At 59.1% G+C, this 24,652-nt stretch overlaps 4 protein-coding genes across 10 annotated transcripts in view; 3 read left to right on the top strand and 1 right to left on the bottom strand.

Moving 5' to 3' along the window:
* Positions 1-6,275, top strand: part of AKT2 (AKT serine/threonine kinase 2) — a 48,022-nt gene extending 41,747 nt beyond the window's left edge. For all 7 annotated transcript variants that reach the window (XM_045891528.3, XM_045891534.3, XM_045891532.2 and 4 more), the window contains 7 exons: positions 62-130; positions 944-1,066; positions 2,290-2,418; positions 2,593-2,807; positions 3,275-3,362; positions 3,471-3,573; positions 4,660-6,275. In XM_045891528.3, coding sequence (XP_045747484.1) covers positions 62-130; positions 944-1,066; positions 2,290-2,418; positions 2,593-2,807; positions 3,275-3,362; positions 3,471-3,573; positions 4,660-4,739 — 807 coding nt within the window. In that variant the 3' untranslated portion in view covers positions 4,740-6,275. The remainder of the gene's footprint in view (positions 1-61; positions 131-943; positions 1,067-2,289; positions 2,419-2,592; positions 2,808-3,274; positions 3,363-3,470; positions 3,574-4,659) is intronic.
* A 1,986-nt stretch (positions 6,276-8,261) lies between these two features.
* CCNP (cyclin P) lies at positions 8,262-13,949 on the top strand. The gene is made up of 7 exons (XM_054511555.1): positions 8,262-8,316; positions 10,333-10,583; positions 11,832-11,921; positions 11,999-12,154; positions 12,714-12,872; positions 12,974-13,125; positions 13,706-13,949. Exons 1-7 carry the CDS (start codon positions 8,262-8,264, stop codon positions 13,869-13,871), a joined length of 1,029 nt encoding a protein of 342 aa, XP_054367530.1. The 3' UTR covers positions 13,872-13,949.
* Positions 10,457-18,813, top strand: TTC9B (tetratricopeptide repeat domain 9B). Its single transcript, XM_045890379.3, has 4 exons — positions 10,457-10,583; positions 14,022-16,862; positions 17,426-17,608; positions 18,518-18,813. Exons 2-4 carry the CDS (start codon positions 16,448-16,450, stop codon positions 18,625-18,627), a joined length of 708 nt encoding a protein of 235 aa, XP_045746335.1. The 5' UTR covers positions 10,457-10,583; positions 14,022-16,447; the 3' UTR covers positions 18,628-18,813.
* Positions 18,814-18,904: 91 nt separating this feature from the next.
* The window catches only part of MAP3K10 (mitogen-activated protein kinase kinase kinase 10), a 15,331-nt gene continuing 9,583 nt past the window's right edge, over positions 18,905-24,652 (bottom strand). The window contains exons 5-10 of the mRNA XM_045891525.3: positions 23,851-24,097; positions 22,182-22,298; positions 21,513-21,672; positions 21,282-21,394; positions 20,297-20,947; positions 18,905-19,518 (exon numbers count right to left, since the gene is read on the bottom strand). Coding sequence (XP_045747481.1) covers positions 19,196-19,518; positions 20,297-20,947; positions 21,282-21,394; positions 21,513-21,672; positions 22,182-22,298; positions 23,851-24,097 — 1,611 coding nt within the window. The 3' untranslated portion in view covers positions 18,905-19,195. The remainder of the gene's footprint in view (positions 19,519-20,296; positions 20,948-21,281; positions 21,395-21,512; positions 21,673-22,181; positions 22,299-23,850; positions 24,098-24,652) is intronic.

Here is a 24,652-nt window from a genome sequence, read left to right as displayed (position 1 = left end):
GAATCAGCAGAGAGCTTGCCTTCTTCCCACCTCCCATCTTGGCCACCTTCCTGCCCCACAGGCACTGAAGTACGCCTTCCAGACCCACGACCGCCTGTGCTTCGTGATGGAGTATGCCAACGGGGGTGAGGTGAGCCTCAGCTCCCCAGCCAGGGCTCTCATGTCTCCTTCCCAAGCGTCAGGGGAGCAGAGGGGAACTGTGGGTGAGACGAAGGGGGTGGTGGGGGCCTTGCTGGATGTCACCTCGTGTGCCCCCCCCCCCCTTTGAGGCAGGCATCATCACCTTCATTTTGCAGGCGAGGAGACTGAGGCTCAGAGAGGTTAAGTGGCTTGCCCAAGTTCACCCAGCTAGTGAGTCGGGTAGGATGCACACGCAGGCGCTGAGAGGTGTGGAGGGCTAGGGAGAGTGTCCTGTGAGGCTGCAAGGAAAATGTATGGGGAGGGGGGCGGGCAGGCTGGTTGGTGCTCTGCTCTCCCCAAGCTCTCCTCCTGGGAGGAATCCGCCGCTCGTCACTGGGCTGCGCCAGCTCAGGCTGTCACCTGCTCCTCATCCCTCACAGCCTCCTCTCTGCACACAGGGGTCACCCACTGGCTCCAGATTGTTGGCTTCATCTCTCCCATTGGTCTCACGGCTTATTGTCACTTGCTCGTGACTTGTGTTCTGTGCATTCTTGCTGTCACTCCCTCGTTCCTCTGTCCCCTCACACTGTCCCTCCTTACTCTCCCCTTGACGCCTCCTGACTGTCCTTCACTCTGTGTTTTCCTCACGGGGAGTCCGTCCCTGCTCACCACCTCTCACTTGGTTCTTCCCGCTGTCACTTGCAGGTTCCTGGAGTAGGTGTCACCGCGTCACTGGGCTGGGTGTTGGGGGCCAGTGGGCAGGGTCCTGTGTTTTGCTCCTCTGGGCTGAGGTCTGACCTCCTGCCCCTCCCTCCTCTCGCAGCTGTTTTTCCACCTGTCCCGGGAGCGTGTCTTCACGGAGGAGCGGGCTCGATTCTACGGCGCAGAGATCGTCTCTGCCCTCGAGTATTTGCACTCGCGGGACGTGGTGTACCGTGACATCAAGGTGAGCGTGTGCTTGCCTCCTTGCCCCGGGGCCGCAGGGCTCACACCAGGGAAGCCGGACATAGGCCCTCAACTCCGGACCTCCCCCTCCCAGGAGGGTCTACCCTATGGGTGTTCCTGAGTCCACCTTGCTGTAGGATGCCAACCTTCCTGCCTAAGCTGCCCTGCGGGCCTTTCCGAGCCTCTGGTGAACACACACCTCTGTGCAGGGAGTCGGCGGGGTTAGGGGGGTGGTCATATCGGTCCAAGCACCGTAGGAGATAGTTGGGCAGAATCTACTGGAGCTGACTGTCCGTGTGCCCTGTGAGCCAGCCATTCCGCCCTAGGTTTATGCACGGCCAGGGCAGGGCCCTGTGTCCCCCTCAGAGCCTGGGCACACACACACTCCCGGAACACTGTCCACACTAGCCCCAGGCTGGAAGCAGCCCCAGGGCCCGCTGTCCAAGCCCGGCCAGAATGCACTGCAGGGCCTTCGGCCAGGCTCTGTGCAGCCCTTAGTGAGTGAACCCCTGTGGCCGTGCGCATGCGCCGCCCAGGCTCACGTGGAAGGGAATCCGGGATGGACCGCATGCGGCTGTGTTTTTATAGGGGGCATCCTTAGGTGGGGGAACTGTAAAGAAAAGCGGAGGAGCAGAGGTTTTCCTTAGCTGGAGGGATGGTTAGTAACAGGGAAGGGGCACATGGGGGGTTTTGGGGGTCTGGGAATGGTCTCACCTGGTGGAGCTTCCACAAAGGCCCATTCAAATTGCCCATTTGTGTTTAGTTAAAAGTAGAGGAAGAAGGGCGCCTGGCTGGCTCAGTGGCCAGAGCATGCAACTCCCCATCTCAGAGTTGGGAGTTCAAGCCCCACAGTGGGCCCAGAGCTTACTTTAAAAAAAAAAAAAAAAAAAAAATGGAGGAAGAAAGCTAGTGTTGCTCACATGCCAGATTGGGAAGCTGCAGCCCACAGTGGGGCAGCAGGTGGGCAGGGCCTGTCTCCCATCTCTCCTACCCCAGCTTTTTTCTAGCTGCCCTGGGGGTTGGCCTCCCTCTGAGCCTCAAGGGCTTAACCTTGTGCTGGGGGTGTGTGCCCAGCTCAACCTGAAGGCCCTGGCATGACCGCTATCACCCCAGGCCAGAGCCCTCCCAGGGAATGGCTGGGGCACGTGGGGTTCAGGGGGCAGGAGGGTGGCTGGTGGAAAGCTTTGGGAGGATATGACCCCGATACATGGACTTTTCCTACAGCTGGAGAACCTCATGCTGGACAAAGATGGCCACATCAAGATCACTGACTTCGGCCTCTGCAAAGAGGGCATTAGTGACGGGGCCACCATGAAAACCTTCTGTGGGACGCCCGAGTACCTGGCCCCCGAGGTGCCTGCGGCTGGAGGTCCCCGGGCCGCGAGGCCAAGGGAGGAGGGGCCCTCAGACCTGTGTGGTGTCCCTAGCTCAGACCCCTTGGATGGCCCTCCTTGGGTCCCTTTGAGCCCCATGGCCCCGGCGGTGGGGGGGCCTGGGCCCGGCCCCTCACTGCTCCTCCCCGCTCAGGTGCTGGAGGACAACGACTACGGCCGCGCGGTGGACTGGTGGGGGCTGGGCGTGGTCATGTACGAGATGATGTGCGGCCGCCTGCCTTTCTACAACCAGGACCACGAGCGCCTCTTCGAGCTCATCCTCATGGAGGAGATCCGCTTCCCGCGCACGCTCAGCCCCGAGGCCAAGTCCCTGCTTGCTGGGCTGCTTAAGAAGGACCCCAAGCAGAGGTGAGGGCTGGAGTCTGTCCTGCCCAGCCCAGTGCCTTCTGCTGCGGCTGTCCCCTCGGCCTGGAGGGGCTGAGTGCACAGGCGCGTGCCTGCGTATTGTCCCTCCAGCACTTGGCAGTCATCCCTGCCACGGGCGCCTAGGGAGAACTCTCTTGGGGCCGGGCTTGTCCTTAGCGCTCTGCCCACTTGTTCTTTGGGAACACTGAGAGGGCAGCCCCGAGCCTGGCTGAGGGTGGCTGAGCCTGCCCTCTCGGCTCGTGTTCTGGACTCAGAGTCCAGGTTGCAAGATCCCTAGCTTCTGACCCTGGGCCTGTGAGCCCTCCCTCCCTGAGCCGCGGTTTCCTCCTCTTCGAAGTGGTCTGTGGTCGGGCCAGAATCACTAAAGGTTGTGCAGGGCCTGCGCTGAAAGCCTGTTGCTCAGAACCCGCTGGCCTGGGAGGCGGGTGCTCATGGCCTTCTCTGCCCAGGCTCGGCGGGGGGCCCAGCGATGCCAGGGAGGTCATGGAACACAGGTTCTTCCTCAGCGTCAGCTGGCAGGACGTGGTACAGAAGAAGGTGAGCCCCGCCACCCACCTGCTCCTGCAGGAGCCCCGTTGCTCAAGGGTGACCTTGGCCAGCTCCCCTGTTCCCAGGGTCCTGAGTCTGGGCTCCTTTCCTCCGCAGCTTCTGCCACCCTTCAAACCTCAGGTCACCTCTGAGGTTGACACAAGGTACTTTGATGATGAGTTTACCGCCCAGTCCATCACAATCACGCCCCCGGACCGCTGTGAGTGTTTGGCCCTCCCTCGGGGGGCCCTGGCTGGGTGTGGAGGGGTGGGGTCTGCCCTTGACCCAGTTCCGGAGAGTAAGCTCATGGGCCCCCTCCCCGAGTCTGGGCAGTTTGCCTGCAGTTTGCCTGCAGTTTGCTTGCAGGGCTTTTTGCCTTTGGGCGGTGCACCTTTGGACCCAGTGAAGGTCACTGGGAGCCATTGGCCACAGCACATTCCAGAGCTCAGCGGGGAGAGGTCTGTCTGGGCAGGAGGCACATGGGAAGCTGTCAGTGCCACGATGGCACATTCGTAGCTGTCTTTGGGGCTGGAGTGGTGCATTGATTCTGCACCTGTTAGAGTTCTTGCTCTCACTCACCCATTGATGGGGATACAGCAGTGACTGAGACAACCTTGGCCCTGCCTTAAGGGAGCTTCAGGCCAGGTGGGGTGACAGCCCAGAGTGGTTAGGTCTAGGGTGTAGAAGCCCAGGGACTGGGGAGACCCAGAGGAAATGCCTGACCTGGCCTGTGAGTCAGGGTGGGTGGCTTCCTGGAGCAGGAGACATGGCAGCTGAGCAGAAGGAATGGCATGTGGGAATAGAGCCCAGGAGTAGGAGTGTTGCAGAGGCTGGAGTAGTCGGGGGGAGAAAGGGGTTCAGGGCCGGAGCAAGAGGATCTTGGGGGCCTCTGGAAGGAGCAGGGACTTACTGTGTGGGGAGCTGGGAAAGGTTTGGTGCAGGAGGGGGCAGGGATGCACCTGGGCAGCTGGAGGCTGGATTGGTGGGGCAGCAGTGGCCCCCAAGGTAGGGGACAGGGCGAGGCCTGGGCTGGACCAGAGTGTGGCGTGAGAGGGGGGAGCGGAGTTGGCGGAGGGGGCAGCCTTTGGGCCCAGACTCTGGTCGGGGGTGGGCCAATGTCAGCGGGAGTCTCTAAGTCTTCTCTGCCCCGTCCCCACGGGTGGCCCGTCGGCTGGGGGTTCATGCTCCCTGCATTCCTTCCTGAGCCCGGGTCCCCTTCCCCTTGCCCACTCCCGGGAGGGCACTCGGGGTGCTGGGCCCTCTGCAGGCCCGTTCTCCCCAATCCACCTCCACCCGCCCCCCACAGATGACAGCCTGGGCTCCCTCGAACTGGACCAGCGGACCCACTTCCCCCAGTTCTCCTACTCGGCCAGCATCCGCGAGTGAGCAGTGCCGCCGCCGCCGCCGGACGCCCACACCCACGCCCGCTCGGCTGCAGTCACCGCCCTGGGGGCCTGTCTCTTTGTTCTTAGACTTTATATTTTGCCTTTTTTTGTTTGCATCCCCATCCCTCACCTGCTCACCCCATTTCCAGTTTTTTCTTCAGCCCTCTGCCAAACTCACCTCAGCGGTCCCAGCAGCACTGCCTCCAGGATCCTGTCCTGTCCTCACCTTTGTGCCCAGACCTGGATTTGGGAGACTCTCCACTGCCCGCCCCAGGACCAAGCCTTCGGGCGGTTGGAGAGGTTCCGGTTTTCAATCAACATAAGCCCCAGCGAGGGGCGGCGCGTGGAGCTGCGGGCCCCACCCGGGTCTCTGGCCGGGCGCCTGCCCCTGCGCCACTGCCTTCTCGTGGGACACCTTGTGGGACACGACGCCCGGCGGACAGTGCCCTGGTGGTCGGGCTCAGGGCGGCCTGGCGTGGGCTGTCCGGCCCGGCCCCTCCCCCACAGGGGCAGAAAAGCAATAATGTCCAGGGAGAGGCAGGGGGCCTTTGGAAGCCCCAGGGTTGGGGGTTCGGGGATCCCTCGTGTAGATGGGGCGTGATCTGCCCCATGGGGCATGAGGGGGGCCCAGGTGATGGGCACTGCCTCCTTGCCCTGCCTTCCTCAGCAATCCCCAGCTGCTCTCCTGACCCTGTGGATGAGGAAGGAGGAACATTTGGGGATGGGCCTCCCTGCTGCCCCATCCTGTGCCTTACCAGGGCTTGCTTCCGGTCGGCCTTCACTCCTGCTGGGCCCGGGGCTGGCCCCAGCCCTTGCCAAGGATGGGGGCAGGGGGCTGCCAGCTCTGCTGTTACACATCTCGCACCGAGACAGTGTTGGGCCCCGTGGACTGGGGTCGAAGAGGGGATGGGAGTTGGGGGGGGCGGCCTCTGAGCAAGGGAGGCTCCAGGGCCCTCTCCTCCCTCCCCCCTCCCTGGGCCCCACGTTTTGCAGCCTTAAGGTGAATGTGTGTCAGTGCTGTGGGCACGTGTGTGCGGCCTCAGGCTGTTGTGTTTGTGGATGGCCCCTTGCCTCTGGGATGAGGATGCACACGGGTTGGGGTGTGTGTGCATGCGTGTTGGGTGTGTGTGTGTGTGAGGGCAAGCGTGTCCGGGCCTTGAATGCGTGGTGTGTGTGGGCTTGGGCCCTGTCCCCGGCCCGAGCATTTCATCCCGTAGGGGAGGGGTGCTGGCCTGGTGGGGGAGCCACACCTGGGGTCCATTTGCTGCCCAGCCCCCCTCCCCCCCCGCCCTTGCCCCCAGCATCTCTGGGTGTGTGGAATTTAGTTGTGGCTTTGATCTCCCTGCCCCACCTCCTGTACTGGGTAGTTCAGAGAGAGACATCCTAGGGTGGGATGCAGGGTTGGTTTGGGTGGGTGGGGGGTCTTTTTCTTTGTGTGTATGTCATTTATTTGACAATTCTCTATCCTCCTTACTGGACTTCCCCATTCCTCCCATTTGTACGGTACAAGCAATAAAGACACTCGTTTCAGACGGGGGCCCGCTGCCCTGGGCCATTCCTTGCCTCCGGAGCCTGGCCCTGCGGACGCCCGGGACGTGTCCGCTGTGGCAGGACCTGGGCACCTGGAGCCGCGCTCGCCCTCTGGCCGTTGGGGTGGGCACCCCTGTGGGTGGAAGCTGCTGAGGGGTTTGGGAAGCTTCCTGGGGTGTGCGGATACGGCGGGCAGAGACCATGCCAGGTCTTTGGAAGCTGCCCAGGTGAAAAGGGGGGGGGAGGACAAAGGTGGGGTAGTCGGGTGGGTGGCTCTGAACAAGGAGGGCGTGCGAGGCGTCACTGAGCCCTGGAAGTGAGCGCGAGGGAGTGGGTTCAGTGCGTGGGGCCCTTGGGCCCTAGAGCTGGGCATTGCCTACATGTTGTCTTCTCCCTACTTAGGCTAAACCAAGGAGCCTTGAGGCCCCCAAATTCCAACACAGTCCGTGGTGTATGAATGGGAATCGTGGTGGCTGTCAGCTGGGGGCAGCTCTGGTTACAGCCCTCACAGCTCTGGGGTCCTCTGATGGCCCCCCCCTTTAGCCTGGGGTTCCTGTGCTTGACTCACTCTGCCCACACCTGGGGACCAGGGTGGCCCCCACACAGGTGAATTGAATGTCAGACTTTGCCAGAAGGCGGTAGGGCTTCTTCACATGCATGGAGTCTCAGAGATCTTGAGTGAGGGTAGCAGAAAAGTCAGATTCGGTGCATAGGAATCTGCATTTGCTGCAGCTAAGACCCAAGGAATGCGTGGCTTTTTCTCACTTCATGTGGACTTTATTTAATTACAAGAGTATGTCCTGGCGGTCATAAGACAAGCAGCAGAGAAGCTTCTAGAAAAAAGCTGCCTAGTTTTCCCTCCAGTTGAGGCCCCTGAGGAGGCCGGGGCCCGTTCGTTTTCGCGTCACCCCTTGCTCTCCTGCGGGGGTTATCCTGAGCTTACCTCAGTCCGCTGGGTCACCTCGCGGCCCCCGGGTCCCCGGGTCCCCAGTGCGGGGCCCACAGGCTGATGAACCGCTTCCCTCAGGCAAAGATAGCTCCCTCGCTATAGTGGTGCTTCCTTCTGTAGTAGTTTTCCCAAAGGGCCTTTCAGCTGGGGAGCATTTTAATAAAATTTCACCAATTGGAAACCTTTAGTTTTGAGTGGGTTAATCTGTCTTTTGTCATGTGCTTGTGGGAAATTTCTCGTGGTGTGTGTGTGTGAGAAGAACGTGAGCAACACCAAAGTCTGAGGAAGCAAGTAAAATGAAAATGAGCCTGGATCCCAGCTCCTGAGTGCTCATCCTGGTGCTCGCTCGTTTCTTTGCAGATGCACAGGGCACCAGATAAAGGTTCTTTACCTTCGGTTTGGTTTGGTTTTTGCGTGGCTTGCCTCCCAGCTGTGGCCTACATTCTAGGGTGGCTGGAATTTAATACGTGTCCGATAGCTTTCCAGAGTGTGCGGATTCACAGATTTTTACCTTTATCTTTTAAATAATTGCAGGTGCAGGCTTGGAGAAGAGAACTTCCAAAGAATAGTACTAAACACAGTTCTAGGCCTGGAGCACCTTGTAGTGCCCTGAAGGAAGGACCCGCTCAAAAGCGGGCTAAGCAGATCGTCCCCGATGGGGGGTACGTGAAGGGACCTGGGGGCCCGTGGAAAGTACCCCGCTGGGCTGAGAGTACTTGGAGGAGCAAAAGAAATAGCATAGCGCCGGCTTCTACCCAAAGTTCACGATCAGGGAGTTCGCGAGCAGATAAATGATAAATGGCTGGAACAGACGTAACTGAACGGACTTCCAGGTAATTTCTGTAGATGCTGCGCCCCCAAGGTGGGGGAGCATCTCCCTCATTCCTTGCGTGTGGGCTGCAAAGTGACTTCCAAAGAGGACAGTATAGAAAGGGGGGAAGCAACTTTTCCATGAAAAAAACCTGATAAACGTTACATCAGCCAGTGATCAAGGTCAACATCAACCCTGTAACTCCTGTTGGCAGGAAGTGCCCTCGATAGGCGATGAGGGTGCTATCCCAGTTGGTCCATGCTTGTGACAAATGCACTACACTAGGAGGTTGGTAGGGGAAAGTAGGTGTGGGGTGTCCGGGAACTCTGTTCTCTCTTTGCAGCTTCCCATAAACCCTACTTTAAAATTTGATTTTTAAAGGAAGTACAAAGCATTCTCATTGACCCTTCACACAGGTTCCTGTGACCATTTTCTGCTCACTCCCTCCTCCCCCTCCGTGTTTACATATCCGCCCTGAAGCGAGAACATTCTCTTGCACAACCACAGTTCAATTAACCAGGTCGGGAACTGAATACTGAAAACAACCCTCTTCTCTCAGGTCTTTATCAAATTTGACTAATGGTCCCACTCCTGTCCTTGTACACAGAAGGACAGTCCCCTGGCTGATGACTCCTGTTACATTCGGTTGTCAGGTTTGATACAGGGCAGTTATGTCACAGAACGTCCCTCATTTACGGCTTGTGGCCTGGTGTTTCCTCACAGTTATAGTCAAGCTACCTTTAACAGAAAATTTGAGAAATGTGCCCTTCTCCCTGCATCCTCAAAGAGGGAGAGGAGATTCTGTCCCATGACTGGTGATGACTTTGATCCCTTGCTTAAGGTGTCTTGTCAGGTGTCTCCACTGGAAAGTTCCTACTTTCCCTTTGTAGTTAGTATCTTGTGTAGAGATACTCTGAAAATGTAGATATCTAGGTTTTGATCAAGTGTTCAGGCAAAGGGAAGGGCAAGCACAAAGGCCCTGAGGCCAGCAGGTGCTGGATGTGTTTGGGGAACATAAAGAGGGTGTGTCAAATAGAACGAGGGAGTGGGAGAACAGAAGGAAATGGGATTAGAGAGGTAACAATGGGCTGAAGGGACCATGTGGCCAAGGTAAGGAGTTTGGGTGTTACTGTGTGACAGGAAGTCGTTGGTTCAGCATCTCACATTCCTCTGCTCACTTTTCCAGCCTTGCTGACCTCCCAGTGCCTGAAAATAGCAACCCCTTTCCTACCTCGGTGCTTTTGCTCATGCTATTTCCACCACTTGGAATATTCTCCCTTCCCTTTGCATTCCTGGCTCCTTGCCTTTCAGGTTTCACTCGAACATCACTTCCTCAGAGAGGCCCTCCAGGTCACCATTTCTAAGTTATGTGCAGCCTGTTCACTTACTCATCCAAGAAATATCTGAGTACCTGCCACGTGCCAAACTCCGTTCTAGGCACTGGGAATACAGCAATTAAAACAAAACACCAGACAAGCCTTGCCTTTCTGGAGTTCACATTCTCATTGGGAGGGAAGCAGTAAATAAGATCAGGCAGTAAGTGCTAAGGAGAGTGTAAGTTACAAAGAGTGGTGATAGGAAATTCTCAGGATAGCCTTTTTCACAGGGAAGGTATCGTCTGAGTAAATACCTTAAATAAGGGATCTCTGAGGGAGGAGCATTTCAGGCAAAGCAAACAGCCAGTGCAAAGGCCCCGAGGTAGGAGCGTGCCTGGTGTGGGTGAGAATGAGCCAGGAGACTGGTGGTAGGAGAGACACGAGTTGGGGGAGGGTTGGGAGATGAACTCAAAGGTGTGTGGGGATGGGTGGGAGGATCAAAAAGGACCTCGTGGACTTTGAGAGAGATGGAGCCACGATGGAGTTCTGAAGAGGCAGAGTGCGATCTGACTTGGGTGTGCACAGGATTCCTCTGGCTGCGTGGGGGCGGTGGGGGGGGTAGACTGTGGGGTATGGAAACCAGGGAGCAGTGAGGAGTTCACTGAGCTAGTCCAGACCCATCGCTGGCCACTTGTCTTAGTAGTTTTGAAAAAGTCCTTACTTTACAGCTGAGGAAAGGGAGCCTCGGAGGGGCTGTTTCTGATCCCATAGTAAGTAGCAGGAAGAGGATTTGACTCCAGCTGCCTGACCTTAGCTTTGGAGGAGCCAGAGCCAATCTGCATAGTATTCGCCATCACCTCTGCACCTGCCTAGGTGAGCCGTGTTCAGCGCGCATGCAATTTAAAGCGCCGAGGCGGGTCTTTCGCTCCAGCAGGAAGAGGGGTGCTTGGCTTGGTCCCCGGACGCCAGCGTGGAGGATGCTGGTGAGATGCAGCAGCCAGGGTCTCGCCTCCTGGCCCGGGTCCCTCTCCAGGTGCTGACCCCCACCCCTCTCCCTTGCAGAGTCCCGCCGCCGCCTCCCCCAACCCTCCCAGCGCCCCACACCCCGACAGCATCCCCCAGGGCAGCCAGGAGAGGCCCCCTGGGCCGTGCGCGCCGCCGGGGCTGGCGGAGGCGCTGAGCGCGCTGGGGCTGGAGGGAGAACGCGAGTACGCTGGGGACATCTTCGCCGAAGTCATGGTGAGCGCGCCCCGGAGGGCAGCAGAGGGGTTCGGGTTAGACGAGGTAAAAGCTGGCGGCTGGCCCAACACCCACCCCGCAAGGCTTCCCAAACTCACACCTCCCTGCAGCCCCTCCTACTTGTCCCTCGCATGTATTCGTTCACAAACACTTAGCAATTTATGAACATGTTTTTGAGCATATTCTAGGCCCTGGGGGTGCTGTGATGAACAACATAGTCTGCGCTCGTTGTGGACAACCAAGCAAACGTAGGCGGTAACAGCAGAAGGGAGACTGCAGTGCAGACACGGTCATCTGCAGATACCTTTGCAGGCCAGGCACTGTCCGAAGAAATACTGCAGGCATGAAGTTGTTCAGAAAGTGAGGTGGGGAGTGTCTCTCCCCAGCCAGGGACTCTGTTAGGAACTGAGAGACAGCTGTGATCCAGAGAGAGATACCTGCCCTTGTGGTACCAGCAGCCTAGGGAGGCAAACAACACACAAGGGAACACCAGACATCTCCAGACTGAAAATGCTAAGAGGACCATAAAGTGCTGACACAAAGCGGGATGGGTGCAGGGAGAATTCTGTATAGGAAAAGTCCAGGGAATTTGAGCTGTTGCTCAATAGTGCAAGGAGCTGGGGAAGGACCATTCCAGGTGGAGGGAACTGAGTGCAAGGAGCTGGGGAAGGACCATTCCAGGTGGAGGGAACTGAGCATAAGTGCAAAGACCCTGGGGTAGGAACAAGCCTGTCCTAGTCTAGGGCTAGAGAAGGCTGGTGTAGCTGGAGTATGGGTTGTGAAGGGAGAGAGGGAAGAGGTGGTGTTGGCTCAGGGGGCAGCGCCTGAGAGAGCAATTAGGGTTTTCTCCTGAGGGTACTGGAAGCCGTGGAAGGGTTTTAAGCTGGGGAGTTCCTTGGCCAGTTTTGTTATTTAGAAAGACCCTTCTGGCTGCTCTGAGGAGGATGGGCTGAGGCTTGGTGTCGGCTAGTGGTCTGGAGACCCAGGGGGAGATGCTCAGGAGGAGCCGTGGCCATGGGGCTACAGATTGGAGAGGTGGATTAGGGAGGCGTGCAGAACAAAGTCCAAGGCTCTAATGGGGGATAAGGAATAGAAACACATTTGGAAGAAGACGTTGGAGGCCAATTTCAGTGAGGCGCTCACGCTTCGGCCAGTTGGTGCAAGGAGGCTGCTGCACTGGGGGCTGGAGCTCAGGCGAGAAGCCGAGGCACAGGTGGAGAGAGTGAGGGCGTTCCTGCCCAACCGCAGGTGTGCCGCGCGCTGCCCCGGAGGGCCCTGCCCCCGACCGTGACGCCAGAGATGCGCGCGCTAGTGGTGGACTGGCTGATCCAGGTGCACGTACGTATCCGGCAGGGGGCAGGGCTGAGCCCGCGTCGCGGCCTAGAACCCTGGTGGTCACTCACGCCCCTCCCCAGGAGTACCTGGGCCTGGCGGGGGACACGCTCTACCTGGCGGTGCACCTGCTGGATTCGTACCTGCGCGCCGGCCGAGTGCGCCTACACCGCCTGCAGCTGCTGGGCGTGGCCTGCCTGTTCGTGGCCTGCAAAATGGAAGAGTGCGTGCTTCCCGAGGTACTTTCTGGAGTGGGGCTTGGGAAGGTGGAACCCTCGCTCGTTGCGTCACAGATGGGAACACCTCCTGTGTGCCGAGCTAGCGCTTTATCTATTCTTGGAATCCCAGCATATCTGTATGAGGCCTGATACAATGTGTCCCTTTAGCAGAGGAGGAGACTGAGGCCCGGAGAGAGGAATACTTTGCCCCAAACAGGTGGGACTTGGACTCAGTTTTGAACAGTTATAGTGAGTGCCTGATCAGAACTCCGTGCCTTATCAGAGCTGCCAGGTGACGTACGGAGAAATACTTCCGTTTTATAGACGAGAAAACTCGGTCTCAGTTTCAATGATGTCCATGTCACACAGTGTGAAAATGGTAGGGTTTCAAGTCGAACCCAGGTCTTTCTGATTCTGAAGCCTGTGCTCTCCATGGCTTCCAGAGAACAAATCAATAGACCCATCTTACAGACCAGGAAATCGGGGTTCAGAACGGAGACTGAACCGATCCCAGGCGCTACAGGGCAGGGAGCAACCAGCCGGGGCCGAAGACTCCCACCTCTTTCCCCGCCATCCGCAGTCGGCCTCCCTCTGCCTCCTGGGCGCTGGCTCCTTCTCGCGGGCCGAGCTTCTGCGCGCCGAGCGCCGCATCCTGAGCCGCTTGGATTTCCGGCTGCATCACCCGGGCCCGCTACTTTGCCTCGGGCTACTGGCCGCGCTGGCCGGGAGCAGCCCCCAGGTGCAGAGGGGGAAGGGGGCAGAAGGGCAATCTCCCGCGGGTAGGGGCGTGGCCTGTACCGGGAGAGGGGCGTGGCTTGATCTCCCGGTGGGCCTTGGCAGGTGGTGCTACTTGCCACCTACTTTTTGGAGCTGTCTCTGCTGGAGGCCGAGGCCGCAGGATGGGAGCCCGGTCGGCGCGCAGCTGCGGCGCTGAGCCTGGCGCACCGCTTGCTCGACGGGGCGGGCTCCGGCCTCGAGCCCTCGCTTTACAGGTACGGCTCCAGGGGAGCGCCCCTGTGGCTACAGGAACCTACTTTCCTGGTCACTGTCTTTCCCCTCTGAGAATGAGAGACAATGGAGGGGGGGCACCCAGACTTGATTTTTCTGGGTGTGAGAGGAAATGGTGTCTGCCTAGTTTGGGGGTGTCAGAATGAGGTGTTTGTCCAGATTTGGGGACCCTTAACCTTGCCCCTGGGTGGAAGATAGCATATCTTCCGGGCCTCGGGAGATCCGAACTGCGTTCCAGGGTTGAGAATGAGAGATCTGCCAACCTCGGGTCCCCCAGCTCCCCTTGTGGCCGCAAATGGGGTCAGGGTGAGTCCTCTTTTCTCCCAGCCCGTCCCCCCCCCCCCCCCGCCTCCCCCAGGGTAGAGCTGGATGTCTGTCCATCCTCAGCCCCGCTCCGTCCCTCCCCGAGGTTCCGGCTCTCCACTGGCTCGAGAGAGCCCCTGAACGGTCCTCGGGGACCCCAGGCAACGTGTCTTCTCAGCCTCGAGCCCCCCCGCTCCGAGAACAGGTCGTCTTCACCGCTGCCCCTGCCCCCGCCTCAGTTTCTCCGTCTCCCCGCCTTAGCCCCGCAGAGTTGCGCCCGCTCGAGCCATGCATGGCCCGCGCCGCGCTCCGAGGCCCCGCGCCCGGCCGCGCCGCTATCTTCCTCAAGTACGCGCGACCCCAGCGCCAGGGCACCAGCCTCGCCGCCGCCCGCCTGCTCTGCCGCCCCCAGCCCGGGCCTCCCTAAGCCCGAGACCCCACCAAAAAAGACTGTCCGTGTGTATCCGTCTCCCACTTCAATAAAAGAGGTTTTTTTTTTTTTTTTAATTCTGAGCGCTCTCCGTCCTCATTGGGCGAATTCCGACTCCTCTCTCGCTTTTGATTGGTTACTCCCCAGGCTTCTCATCTTTCTGATTGGATGCTCTTTACCGAGTCCCTTAATGGCGGCTGCGAGACACGATGCAAATTCTGGACCCCTCCGCCAGGCGGCACTGGCGGACTGCCGCAAGCGCGGCTCGGCGAGCTAAAACTAGGCTCCCCAGCGCAAACGTCTGCTGGAGACAAATGGACAGAGATGCGGCAACCCGAGTGGCTCTCGGCCTCAGGGCTGGGAAGAAACTAGGAGGGATGGGGACTGTGGGAAGCTGCCCCACTCATAAGGAATGCTACCTCGATGTGGCCAGATTTTCAGATTTTGTTCAAGTGAAGCTGAAAATCTACAATTCCATAAGTATCTCTACTTCCATATGTTAGCAACTAATTCAGTATTTTTTAATGGTTGCACAAGCCCAGCACATCACATGCTGGCCTGTGGGAGTCATCAGTTTGTGATAGTATGGGTCTTTGATAGCAAGTGTTCTATAAATGAGATCTGATGTACTTAACCCCTAGAGTGCCACGGTGTGAATGGGTATAAATTGTAGCACCGGTCTCATAGAGGTGTGATGAGGGTGTGAGTTAATATAATATAGATGTAGAGCTTTAGGACAGTGCCTGACACCTAGTAGGTGTTATGGAATTACTAGCACTGCATCCTAGCAGGACTGCGAGCTAGGTACACTTGTCCCCCGTTTCTGCCGAACCCTCAGCACCTAGCTATTTAGTAAGTGCTCAGAAAATATTTGTTATAAATCAATGGATCTCCACACTTTTTAAATTAAAACACGCCTGAGGTGATCTCAGGAATCCAACCTCAGGAATATATTAGACTCTTAACCAAGCTTAGGTTTGAAGGTGCAACAGAGGAGGAAGCTTTTGCCCTGGAGATGTTCAAGGTTGGAGGACCAGAGAGGGGGAGAAACCCACTCGGCAAAGCTCGATAAGAGATAGAAGCAAATATGGCCATTGGGATGGAAGGTGCTGTGTTCAGGTTTGGACCTGTCGGGTGGGACCTGCCATGTGGCCTCCAAGAAGAGAATGTGCAGTGCAGGGGGAGGGGAGAGTGGAAATCTAAGCTTGGTGCTTGGGGCTGAGGCCCAAGCCAGGGTCTTGCAGGGTGCAGGGGAGGGTGGTAATACATAGTTATTCACGCACTCATTCCTTCAACAACTATACATGGATGCTGACTCAGCCAGGCACTTAGGGTCACATACCCCACAGTCTCATTGGTGATAAGAAATGGGTTGTTCATTGTCCATCCTGTGCCACGCCCTGTGCTAACTGCTTTATCTGCATAACATGATTCTGTCCCTACAACTACTCTGAAGTAAACTCACTTGTTATCCCCGGGTTACACAGAAGGAAGGCAAGGAGGAAGCCAAGGTCCCACCACCAAGTAAGCAGCTAAGGAGAGTTGAAGATCAACTGTCTCATTCACCCTGCTTTTCTCTTAAAAGCCTCTCACGTGCTTTCTTTTCTGTACACTCTTGTATTATTGTGCTGCTCACTCTGGGCTGTCACTTGTCTGCGTTCCCACTGCTTTTCCTACCCAGTCAGTGAGCTCGAGGAGGGCAAAAAGCAGATCTCTTGTTCATTGAGTTATCCCCTCCTCCAAGAAGCCTTCACTCACCACCTCAGTCTAGGGCAGGCACCTCCTCTGGACCTTCACAGCCCGTTGTGCCTCCCCCACCCAGGGTTCGACCCCCTATTCCTTTCCCGTCCCACCCTGGCCACTTTGCCAGAGCTTCCCAGGCTAGCCCATCAGGGCTGTCACTGTCTGGTCACTGGTCTGTCTCTCCGCTGGACTAGGGGTTCAGTAAGGGTAGGGGCTGAGGCTGTCCCAGTCCCTGCTCTTTCTCAGCATCACCCAGACCAGAGCTGGGCACAGAAGAGATATCAGTGAATATTTGTTTGTTGCATAGATAAACAAATGAGTTTCCAAGTTGCTATCATTGTCCTACGGTACTGATGAGGATAGAGAGTTCCAGGTAATTTGGGTGATTTGCCCAAGTACTACCACTAGTGAGAAATAAAAGCAGGGAATTGAATCCGGGCAGCCCGAGCCCATAAACCGTGTTCCTATCTAAATATGTGAAATGCCTAGGGATCTGAAAACCTGCTTTCCACGAGGTTGCTATCTCCCGGCTCTTTCCCCCAGACTTGTCTTTTCCTTCCAGAAAGCTTTGGGAGCTTTGGGCAGGGGGGAGCAGAGCAGGCAGGAGGGTGGGAGGTAAGGGGAGTGGGAAGAAGGGAGAGGCCGGTTGAACTCTCCCCAGGGTTGGGGCTGATTTGGAGGACAGAAAGGGAAAGTCCTGAGGGGTTCTCCAGACCCATAGGGGGCAGGCGGAGTCGGCTGCCGGAGGTGCGGGGGCGGAGAAAGGGTGGGGACCGGCCCCGCGGGGGGCGATGCGGTAGCTGCAGCGGCGGCCGCAGGAGTTTCCCACAATGCAGCGCGGCGCGCTGTCCCCGGTGCTGATGCTCAGCGCGGCCCCGGAGCCTCCGCCGCGCCCGCCTCCCGCCCTTTCCCCGCCGGGCCCGGGCCCCCGCCATGGCTCGGCTCGGCCCAGCCCTGCCCCCGAGCCGTCGGGGGGCCTGGGCGCGGCGCTCGACAGCAGCTTGCGGGCCGCCGTGGCGTTCAAGGCGGAGGGCCAGCGCTGCTACCGAGAAAAGAAGTTCCGGGAAGCCATCGGCAAGTATCATCGGGCACTGCTGCAGCTGAAGGCGGCTCAGGGGTCCCGCCCTGGAGGCCTGCCCGCCCCCTCCCCCGGGCCCGCCAGCAGCCCGGGGCCAGCCCGCCTCAGCGAGGAGCAGCGGCGCCTGGTGGAGAACACGGAGGTGGAATGTTATGACTCTCTCACGGGTATGGGGCCGTCGGGGGGGGGGGGGGCACAGAGGGTGCCTACGGAGAGGGGTGGGGAGTGACGGGCAACCATGAAGCCTTGGGCGGGGGGGCTGGAGGCTTGAAGGACGCAGACCTGGGGTTTGTGAAGGGAGACCCAAGAGCTTATCAAGGAGAGGGGTTGGGGTGTAGGGGAACACAGGGATGGAAGGGCTGGGATGCAAGAAATGGGCTTTGGGCTGTCACCTGCGAACCTCAGGTGAGAAAATCTTACCCTGGATTAGCGATTCAAGGCCCCATCCCTCACCTGAGATCGCCTTTAGTACTCTCCCCTGCAGAAACTTCCCAGCTAATCGCCCGCGAGCGCTTGTCTGTTTTCGCGCCCTCTAGCGGCGGCGCAGATTGATTCTATCCTGATTGGTCAGAAGATCGGCGGCCCAGGTGGCCTGAGCAATCTCTTAGGCCCGGCTCAGCCACCTGAAAGGGCTGGGGGCTCCTGCAGCCTGAAGGCCTGGCTCCTAGCAGTCAGGTGAGGGCTGGGGGTGCCCCAGGCTCTGCGACCACCGGTCCCGGTGTCTCCGCAGCCTGCCTGCTGCAGTCGGAGCTGGTGAACTATGAGCGGGTGCGTGAGTACTGTCTCAAGGTCCTGGAGAAGCAGCAGGGCAACTTCAAGGCCACCTACCGCGCCGGCATTGCCTTCTACCACCTGGGCGACTACGCACGCGCGCTGCGCTACCTGCAGGAGGCCCGCAGCCGGGAGCCCACAGGTGAGGGCCGGGCGAAGCAGGGAAAGGGGCTAGAGCAGAGGAAACAAACAAGGGAGGATCAGGGCAGAACTGCTTCGAGGGAGAGCTGTGCCGCCTCCCCCAGCATTTACCTCTCCATCCACCTATTCCTTACACACCCACTCAGGCACGCACCCGCCATTCACTCACCCCTCCCCTCCCCCATGTTCCTCTGACATGCACCCAACCACCTCCCATCTATTCAATCATTGACTCATCGATGCCTCCCACTCACCTACTCAGCCACTCCCTACCCACTCACCCCCCCATCTCCACCCACCCCCCATTCTCATTCATCCACTCACTAACCCATTCACACACCAACCCACTGCTCACGGAGCACTTGCAGGGAGGCAGACCCCAGGGCGGACACAGCTAAGACATTTGCAGGGGTGGGGTCGGGGTCAGGGTCGGGGTGGGGAGGCTTGGCAGAGCTGGAGGCTTGTTGCTTGCCCTCTAGGACATCATAGGGTGTGTGTGTGGGGGGGGGGGACAGACACAATATCAGTCTTGTATTGAGGGCCAATGACAAGGGAACAGGACAGGTACAGGACCCAGGGCTGTGGGAGCAGAAGCAAGATGAGTTTTCTTGGTGAGAGGTTTGGAGGGAAGAGACTTGTCGCAGTTGTTGGAGGGTGGGCAGAAGTATGCCAGCCGCGTCTGAGCAGAGGCGTTCCTGGCGGAGCGCACAGCAAAAGCAAGAGTATGGAGGGGTGACAGGCCCCCCGTTCCGCTTGTTGTGGCTGGGGCTTTGGGAGAAGGGCTCTGGCAAGAGCAGCTGTGCGGGGGAGCCACTGAAGGCTGGGAACAATGAGGTGTGAACTGTTGTGGTGCAGATGTCACCCGCTGCCCCGGGACACCCAGATAATGCCGTGCCCACCTCCCCTGCAGACACCAATGTCCTACGCTACATCCAGCTGACTCAGCTGAAGATGAACCGTTGCAGCCTCCAGCGGGAAGACAGTGGGACCGGGGCCGGGACTCGGGATGTCGTTGGCTAAGGCCAGCAGAGGGGGGCTTGCCCTCCCCCCCACTCCCACCTCACCGTGTAACTCCCCCCCGACTCGTGTGTTTGCTGGTAAAGCACTTGTCACTGGTGACCATAACCTCTTTGTGTGGTGTTCTTGTGGGGACCAGGGAGGGGACGTGTGGCCTGAGCTTCACCCTCTGGATCAGAGACCCAGAGGCTCAGGGGGGGAAGCGTGGGATGGGGTGTGGGGGTGCCCTCCCGGGGATGACCCAGGATCAGGGCCCCGGGCTGGGGAAAGACACAGCCAAGAGCGGTAGGGGGCAGGGGTTACCTTTAATGCTGCATTTTGTGCCGAATCCCTATGATGCCCTGTCCCTGAGTATCCCTGCCCACCCTCTCCCCCACCCACTGCAGGGTGGGCACTGGGCTCCACCCTCTGGGGTACAAAGGAATAAATTAAGTGACCCCCTCCCCCCTTCCCCAATAAATAGAGTGAGTATCCTGCCCAGGGCCTCCCCTCGCCTTGTGGCACGGCAGGCTGGGGCGGGGCCTGGGGCGCTACATTCATGGCTGCCCAGGCGGGCGGTGGAGGGTGGGCCTCAGCGGGAGCCATGGGCCCCGCACAGGGGCACTGTGCTGTCCTGGCTCTGCCCCTCCATGTCCATGTCAAGCAGCGTGGGCTGCATGCCGGGGGGTCCAGGGCTCTCTGGGGTGTCCGGCCTGCTGGGAGGCGAGATGCTGAGTGTCCGGCCAAAGGAGACCAGTTTCCAGGGGTCCAGGCGGGGGCGGCTGGCAGCCGGCCGGGGTCTTGGGGCGAAGGTCAGGGTGGTAGGGCGGCCAGGGAACTCGGGGGGCCGGCGGTGGGTCGGGAACAAGGTCTGGGGGTCGGGCAGGCGGGGGAAGTCCAGGGGTTCTCGAGGGCCTGGTAAGAGAGGATCAGATGAGGTCAATGGGGTGGGCCAGAGGGTGGCATTGAAAAGCCAGGACCTTTACGTGAGAACTGGAATTTCTGACTTACTTAGAAGTATCTGCTGATCTTGTTGGGCCCGCTTTCCAGCCGGGGGTGCGACCTTGACCTAGGCCCCGAGCGCTCCAAAGCGCTCACTCATCTGGGATCAACTCTGAGCATCTTCCTTAAGCTGTCAGAGCCTGTTCCCTTGTCACCCCTCTAGATAAAGCCGTCATCCCCCCAACCCCCCTCTGAGGTGCTGGGTGCATGCACACAGGCCTGCGGAGAGACCCGAGGCATAGCACGGTCTCTGAGGGGCAGGAGAGCAGCACCCTCCCTAGGCGAGGGGAAATAAAACGGTAATTTTAGGACAAGTAGCACAGTGCCTGGTAGTAGGTAGTTGACTCCCATGCTGCTCGCCTTTGTCGTTGTTAATAAATGTATGGGGAACATCGTCCAGCACAGGACTGTTCGCTATGGTTGTTACTGTTGCCAATAATGTCACCCGCCCGGCCCCTGGAGGCGCTGCGGTTTGCCACCTCTCCTGCATCCCTGGGGCTCAATCACCCGGGGACCCACCATGCCCCCAGCAGTGACGGCCGTGGGGACACAGACCCTTCCTCCCATGCAAAGCAGGAGGCCACCCTGGCATTGGGGCGGGGTTCGCCGCCGGGCTGGGACCTTCGGACCTTGGTGGGGGCAGGGGAGGAGGGTCGCTTTCTGCGCCCCGGGTGCGGGGCGCCTCACTCACCAGGGCGGGGAGCCGCGGGCTCAGGCGCCCCCCGCTGCCCCAGCGCCCCGTCCGACGGCGTCCGCCGGTGCCCGCGGCTCACGGCGCGCGCGGCCGTGACGTGGGTGGGCGTGAGCGACTGGCGGGGGTCCTTCTTGAAGCTCTCCAGCTCCAGGTCCACCAGGGGGTTGGTGCCGGGCGGGGAGGGCGGCGGGGAGGGCGCGGCCGGCGCGGCCTCGTCGCTGTCTGAGCGCAGCAGCGAACGCGTGGAGTTGCAGTCGGACACGGACGACAGCGACACCAGGGTGGCCGAGGGCGCCAGGCCCGGGCCGGGGGCCGCGTCGTCGCGGCGGCCGGGCGAGCGCCCGGGCGGACTGAGGCCCCGCGGGAAGCGGCCGGCGCGGGGGAAGAGGCCGTCCAGCCAGCGCCGCTGCTCCTCGCCGTCGGCCGCGCGCGCCTCGGCCACGTCGGCGCCCAGGCCCACGGCGCCCAGCAGCGTGGCGCAGCCCAGCAGAGCCAGCTCGCAGCGCCGCCGGCCGCCGTGGCCCGGCCGGGAGAGGGGCGCGGGCGCCCCCGGGGAGGGCTCGGCCGGCAGCGGCGCCGTGAGGTAGGACGGGGTGGTGTAGGGGGAGGGAGGCACGCTGCTGCCTCCGTCCGCCTCCGCGAACTCCTCTGCAACCGGGAGAGGGCCGGTCACTCGCCTCCGGGGCTGGCCGCCGCCCCCGCTGTCCCCGCGGCCCCCAGGGGACTTGGTGGCGAGGGGGCTGCCCCGAAAGACCCTCCCGGCAGTGCGGCCACCAAGTCCCGCCAGTCCTTCCCCCCACAGAGCCCCCTGCACCCATGGGCGCCCCCCCCCTTCCAGGAATGTTGCCGACCCACGGGTCCAGTGCCGTCGGCTCCCTCCCTACCCCCCAACCCGAAGGGAGCGGTCACCTCTTCCTCTCGGGCGATGTTTCCCTCCGGATGCCCCTCCCTCTCCATTTTAAAGGCACCCTCACCCTCTTACCCATCTCATTGAGGCTGGCGAAGCCTGGGGCGATCGGTGTGTGTTTGGGGGATTTGCCCAGGTTGGGGGCGCTAGATGACCACTGTTTGCTTCCTTCCCCCAGGGCCTTCAGCCTGCAGGGGGCACCAGAGATGGGGGAGGGGTTGCAGTGCCGACCTGCTGGCTGCTGGCTGCGGGGGTTGGGGGGGGGGGCAGGGGCAGGGCCAGCGGTGGGCTGCCAGCGGCAAGTACCTCTCCTCCCCTCCAGCCCGCTCCTTCTGCAGGGTGGAGCTGGGTCCCCAGGTGCGGCCCTTCTTCTTGCCTCCAACCAGTTCTTCCTTCTTTGGGGGCCCACTGCGGCCCCATGTCCCACTGCCACCACTGCTGTTGCCACCACCGTCCACAGGAGTCACTGGGCCCAGAGAAGCCACTTGGAGGCCAGTCTGTGCCCGCTGCGTTCCCTGCCTCACTCTCGGATCCGCCCTCCACCAACAAGTCCAAGGGACCTTGGATTCTAACTGCAGACGGGACCCTTCCCTTGCTGGTTCCCACCCCCCCACCCCCCTTGGCCCTTGCCGGTCCCTCTGGCAGGGACATACTTCCTTCAGATCCTGGCCCTCCTCCCTCCTTCTCAGCCCGCAGGTCCCTGCTCAAACCCCAGGTCCTTACACCACCTTCCTGATGTCAAACAGCCATTCTGCTCTTTTATTCCCTTCCCTGCTTTCCTTTACAGCGCTTATCGCTGCAGGAAATTGTCCCGCTTACGGACTTGTTGGCTTATTTATGGTCTGTCTCCCCGATGCGAATCAGGGAGGGGACCCTGCCTGTCTTGTCCCTGTCGGTCCTCCGGCTCAGCGTATGGTATGTGCACAGAGAAAGGTCGTTGACGACTGACGGATCAGGGCCTGGGAAGATACTCACGGCGAATGGCCCTCAGCCGGGGGATGATGCTGGGGCTCGACGGGGGGCTGGCCCCGTCGGATCCTTTCCGCTTGTCCAGGGTTGGAGAGGCCTGGACTGTGATCTTATGCTCGAAGCCTGCGAAAAGAAAGAGACTTCCCTGAGCAAACAGCATCGTGGGTAACCAAAGAGAAGGTCCCTTTGTAGAAGGATAGGAGTACTGGATGGGAATGCCACTGTTTTGCATTCCCAAACTGCCCATCTCACCTGGAGACCGGGGGTGGGGGGTGGGGGGTGCTCACTCTTGGGCCTTCTGCATCGGCAACTCCGAAGTGAAGGGCAGCCTTGTAACTGTGACGAGCCGGCCAGAGATGTCTGGTGTATGTGCGAGGTTGAGAGGCAAGATCCTAATTGGGTCCTTGATTAACTAAGGATTGACTACGGATCTAGGGCTAAGTGTCCAACGTGGTGGCCATTAGCCACATGTGGCCACGGAGCACTTGCCATGTGGGACTGCAGCTGAGGAACTGGAGAGTTTAAACTTCATCTGTGTGGTTGCAATGAATTTAAATTTAAACTAAAAACAGATACTCAGCTCTGTTATTGAAAACATTGAAGCGTGTTTTGAACAATTTGGGTATGTGAATCTACTTGTGTGTGTGTGTGAGAGAGAGAGAGAAAGAGAATCTACTTTCTCAACTGTAAATTTCATGAAATCCAAATGCAGGTCAAGTATTTTTTGATGAAAATTTAGCACCTGGACCGAGATGCGCTGTAACTGTAACACGTCCATTGGGTTTCAAAGGTGGAGTATGAAAAAAGGTAAAATCTCTAACAGTGTTTCTTGTGTTGATTGCATGGGACCCAGTAACGTTTTGCATATATTGGGCTAAATAAAATATATTGTTAAAATCAATGGCACCTGTTTCTCTCTCCAGCTTTTAAGGCGGCTATGAGGAGATTTAAAACTTCACCGTGTGGCTCGCATTAGATTTCTGCTGGCCAGTGCTATTCTGGGCGCGGCACTATGGCTTCTAATGTCCCAGAGAGAGAGTCGAGCAGACATCATGGGCCTGACGGAGGTGAGCACTGTTAACAGTGCCTAGGAAGCAGGCTGTGGGGAAACAAGAGCCCAAACCTGAACTTGAAACTGATTAAGCCACGTGAAACAAAAAAGGCTGAACGTCAGCAATTTCACATGGTTTAATACCACTTTATAGGAAATTCAGGGGACGGAGGGGCGCGTTAAGGATGACAGCGGGATGCAAGCCGCAACATCCGCTCCCGCCGTGGGAGATGCCGCAGGATAAATGATGTTCCTCAACAAATTATTGGCAAGCGGGGAGAAAGCAGCAGACTAAAAGATAATTATAAAAAATAGGTGGGAGACGAAACAATCAAGAGACGCAGAGGAGTGAATGCCCTGAAAGTCATCACAGAGGTTACTCTTGGGGCAGGGGGTGGCAGGGGCTGTTTGGAGGGGGCATGAGGAGGGCATCTGGAGGGGTGGATGGCGGTTCTCTCCGCCTTCATGCGGGTGATTATATGCGCTCCTGAAGCTGTTTTCTGGTCCTTTTCCATGTGGGTGATATATTTAGCACGGAAAAAACGTTTACAAACTAAAAGGAAGAGGTAAAGCCTGCGTGCGACGGCTCGAGGCGGCCTCCGGGGGCGGCGCGGGGGGCGGTACCGGAGGGCAGGCTGATGTGGCTGCCGCCGTCCCGCAGCTTGAGCAGGCGGCTGCGCTTGAAGTTGCCTTTGCGTTTGCGGACCCTGGGCTTCTCCTGGCTCAGCTGGCACATGAGCAGGTGCAGCTCCCGCTCCACGATGTCCATCTCGCGCTCCGCCAGCTCCTGTTCCCGCCGCCGCAGCTGCTCCTCCTGGAAGCGCTGCTCCTGGGCGGCCCGCAGCAGCTCCTCCTCCCGGCTCCGGAGCTCCTGGGGAGGAGATGGGCGGCTGGGGGACAGGGGCCCTACCGATCTCCTCCCCCTGCCCCGCCCCCCATGGTCCCGGGGCTGCTGGGTCCGTCGGGGCGCGGCACGTGGGGCAGCTCACTCTTTACCAGACCAGCTGGGTGCCAGGACACGGGGCTGTTTGCACAAAGAAAGGGGTGGCTTGATTTTGACCCCTTTGATTTTTAACTTTTTGGCTCCTCAGTTTGGAAAACTTCAAACATCCACAAAAGCAGAGACAGAGCCCCCAGTGTACTCATCATTCGAGGTCAACAACTTATTTATACTTTGCAAATCCTTTTTTTCTTGTCATTTCTTCCTTGTCTCCTCCCTCCCTCCCATTTTGGCTGTTGTGTTTTAGAACCGATCCCACACATCAGGTGGTATCACTTGTAAGAACGTCAGTGCAGGGTGCCTTTTCTTATTAATCCATCAACAGGCTGTCTTTCCTTAATATACAAAGAAGGCCACCTTGGCTCTGCATGGACTCAAAGACTGCGGCTCAGGGGAGGGGCCTCTGCCCCACCAAAGGCACCGGAA

Source organism: Mirounga angustirostris, unplaced genomic scaffold (assembly GCF_029215605.1).
Source record: "Mirounga angustirostris isolate CCGP_5_RB_7025 unplaced genomic scaffold, mMirAng1.0.hap1 SCAF_16, whole genome shotgun sequence".
Taxonomy (NCBI): domain Eukaryota; kingdom Metazoa; phylum Chordata; class Mammalia; order Carnivora; family Phocidae; genus Mirounga; species Mirounga angustirostris.
Note: the sequence above shows the minus strand (reverse complement) of the source record. Positions and strands in the feature narration are given on the sequence as shown.

Bases quoted from the DNA above. Each gene is read 5' to 3' on its own strand.
- CCNP (XM_054511555.1), top strand. From the start codon at position 8,262: ATGAGGGTGCTATCCCAGTTGGTCCATGCTTGTGACAAATGCACTACA. The intron at 8,317-10,332 runs GTTGGTAGGGGA...GATGCTGGTGAG, and splicing joins CAAATGCACTACACTAGGAG to ATGCAGCAGCCAGGGTCTCG. The intron at 11,922-11,998 runs GTACGTATCCGG...GCCCCTCCCCAG, and splicing joins ACTGGCTGATCCAGGTGCAC to GAGTACCTGGGCCTGGCGGG.
- TTC9B (XM_045890379.3), top strand. From the start codon at position 16,448: ATGCAGCGCGGCGCGCTGTCCCCGGTGCTGATGCTCAGCGCGGCCCCG. The intron at 16,863-17,425 runs GTATGGGGCCGT...GTGTCTCCGCAG, and splicing joins ATGTTATGACTCTCTCACGG to CCTGCCTGCTGCAGTCGGAG. The intron at 17,609-18,517 runs GTGAGGGCCGGG...CCTCCCCTGCAG, and splicing joins CCGCAGCCGGGAGCCCACAG to ACACCAATGTCCTACGCTAC.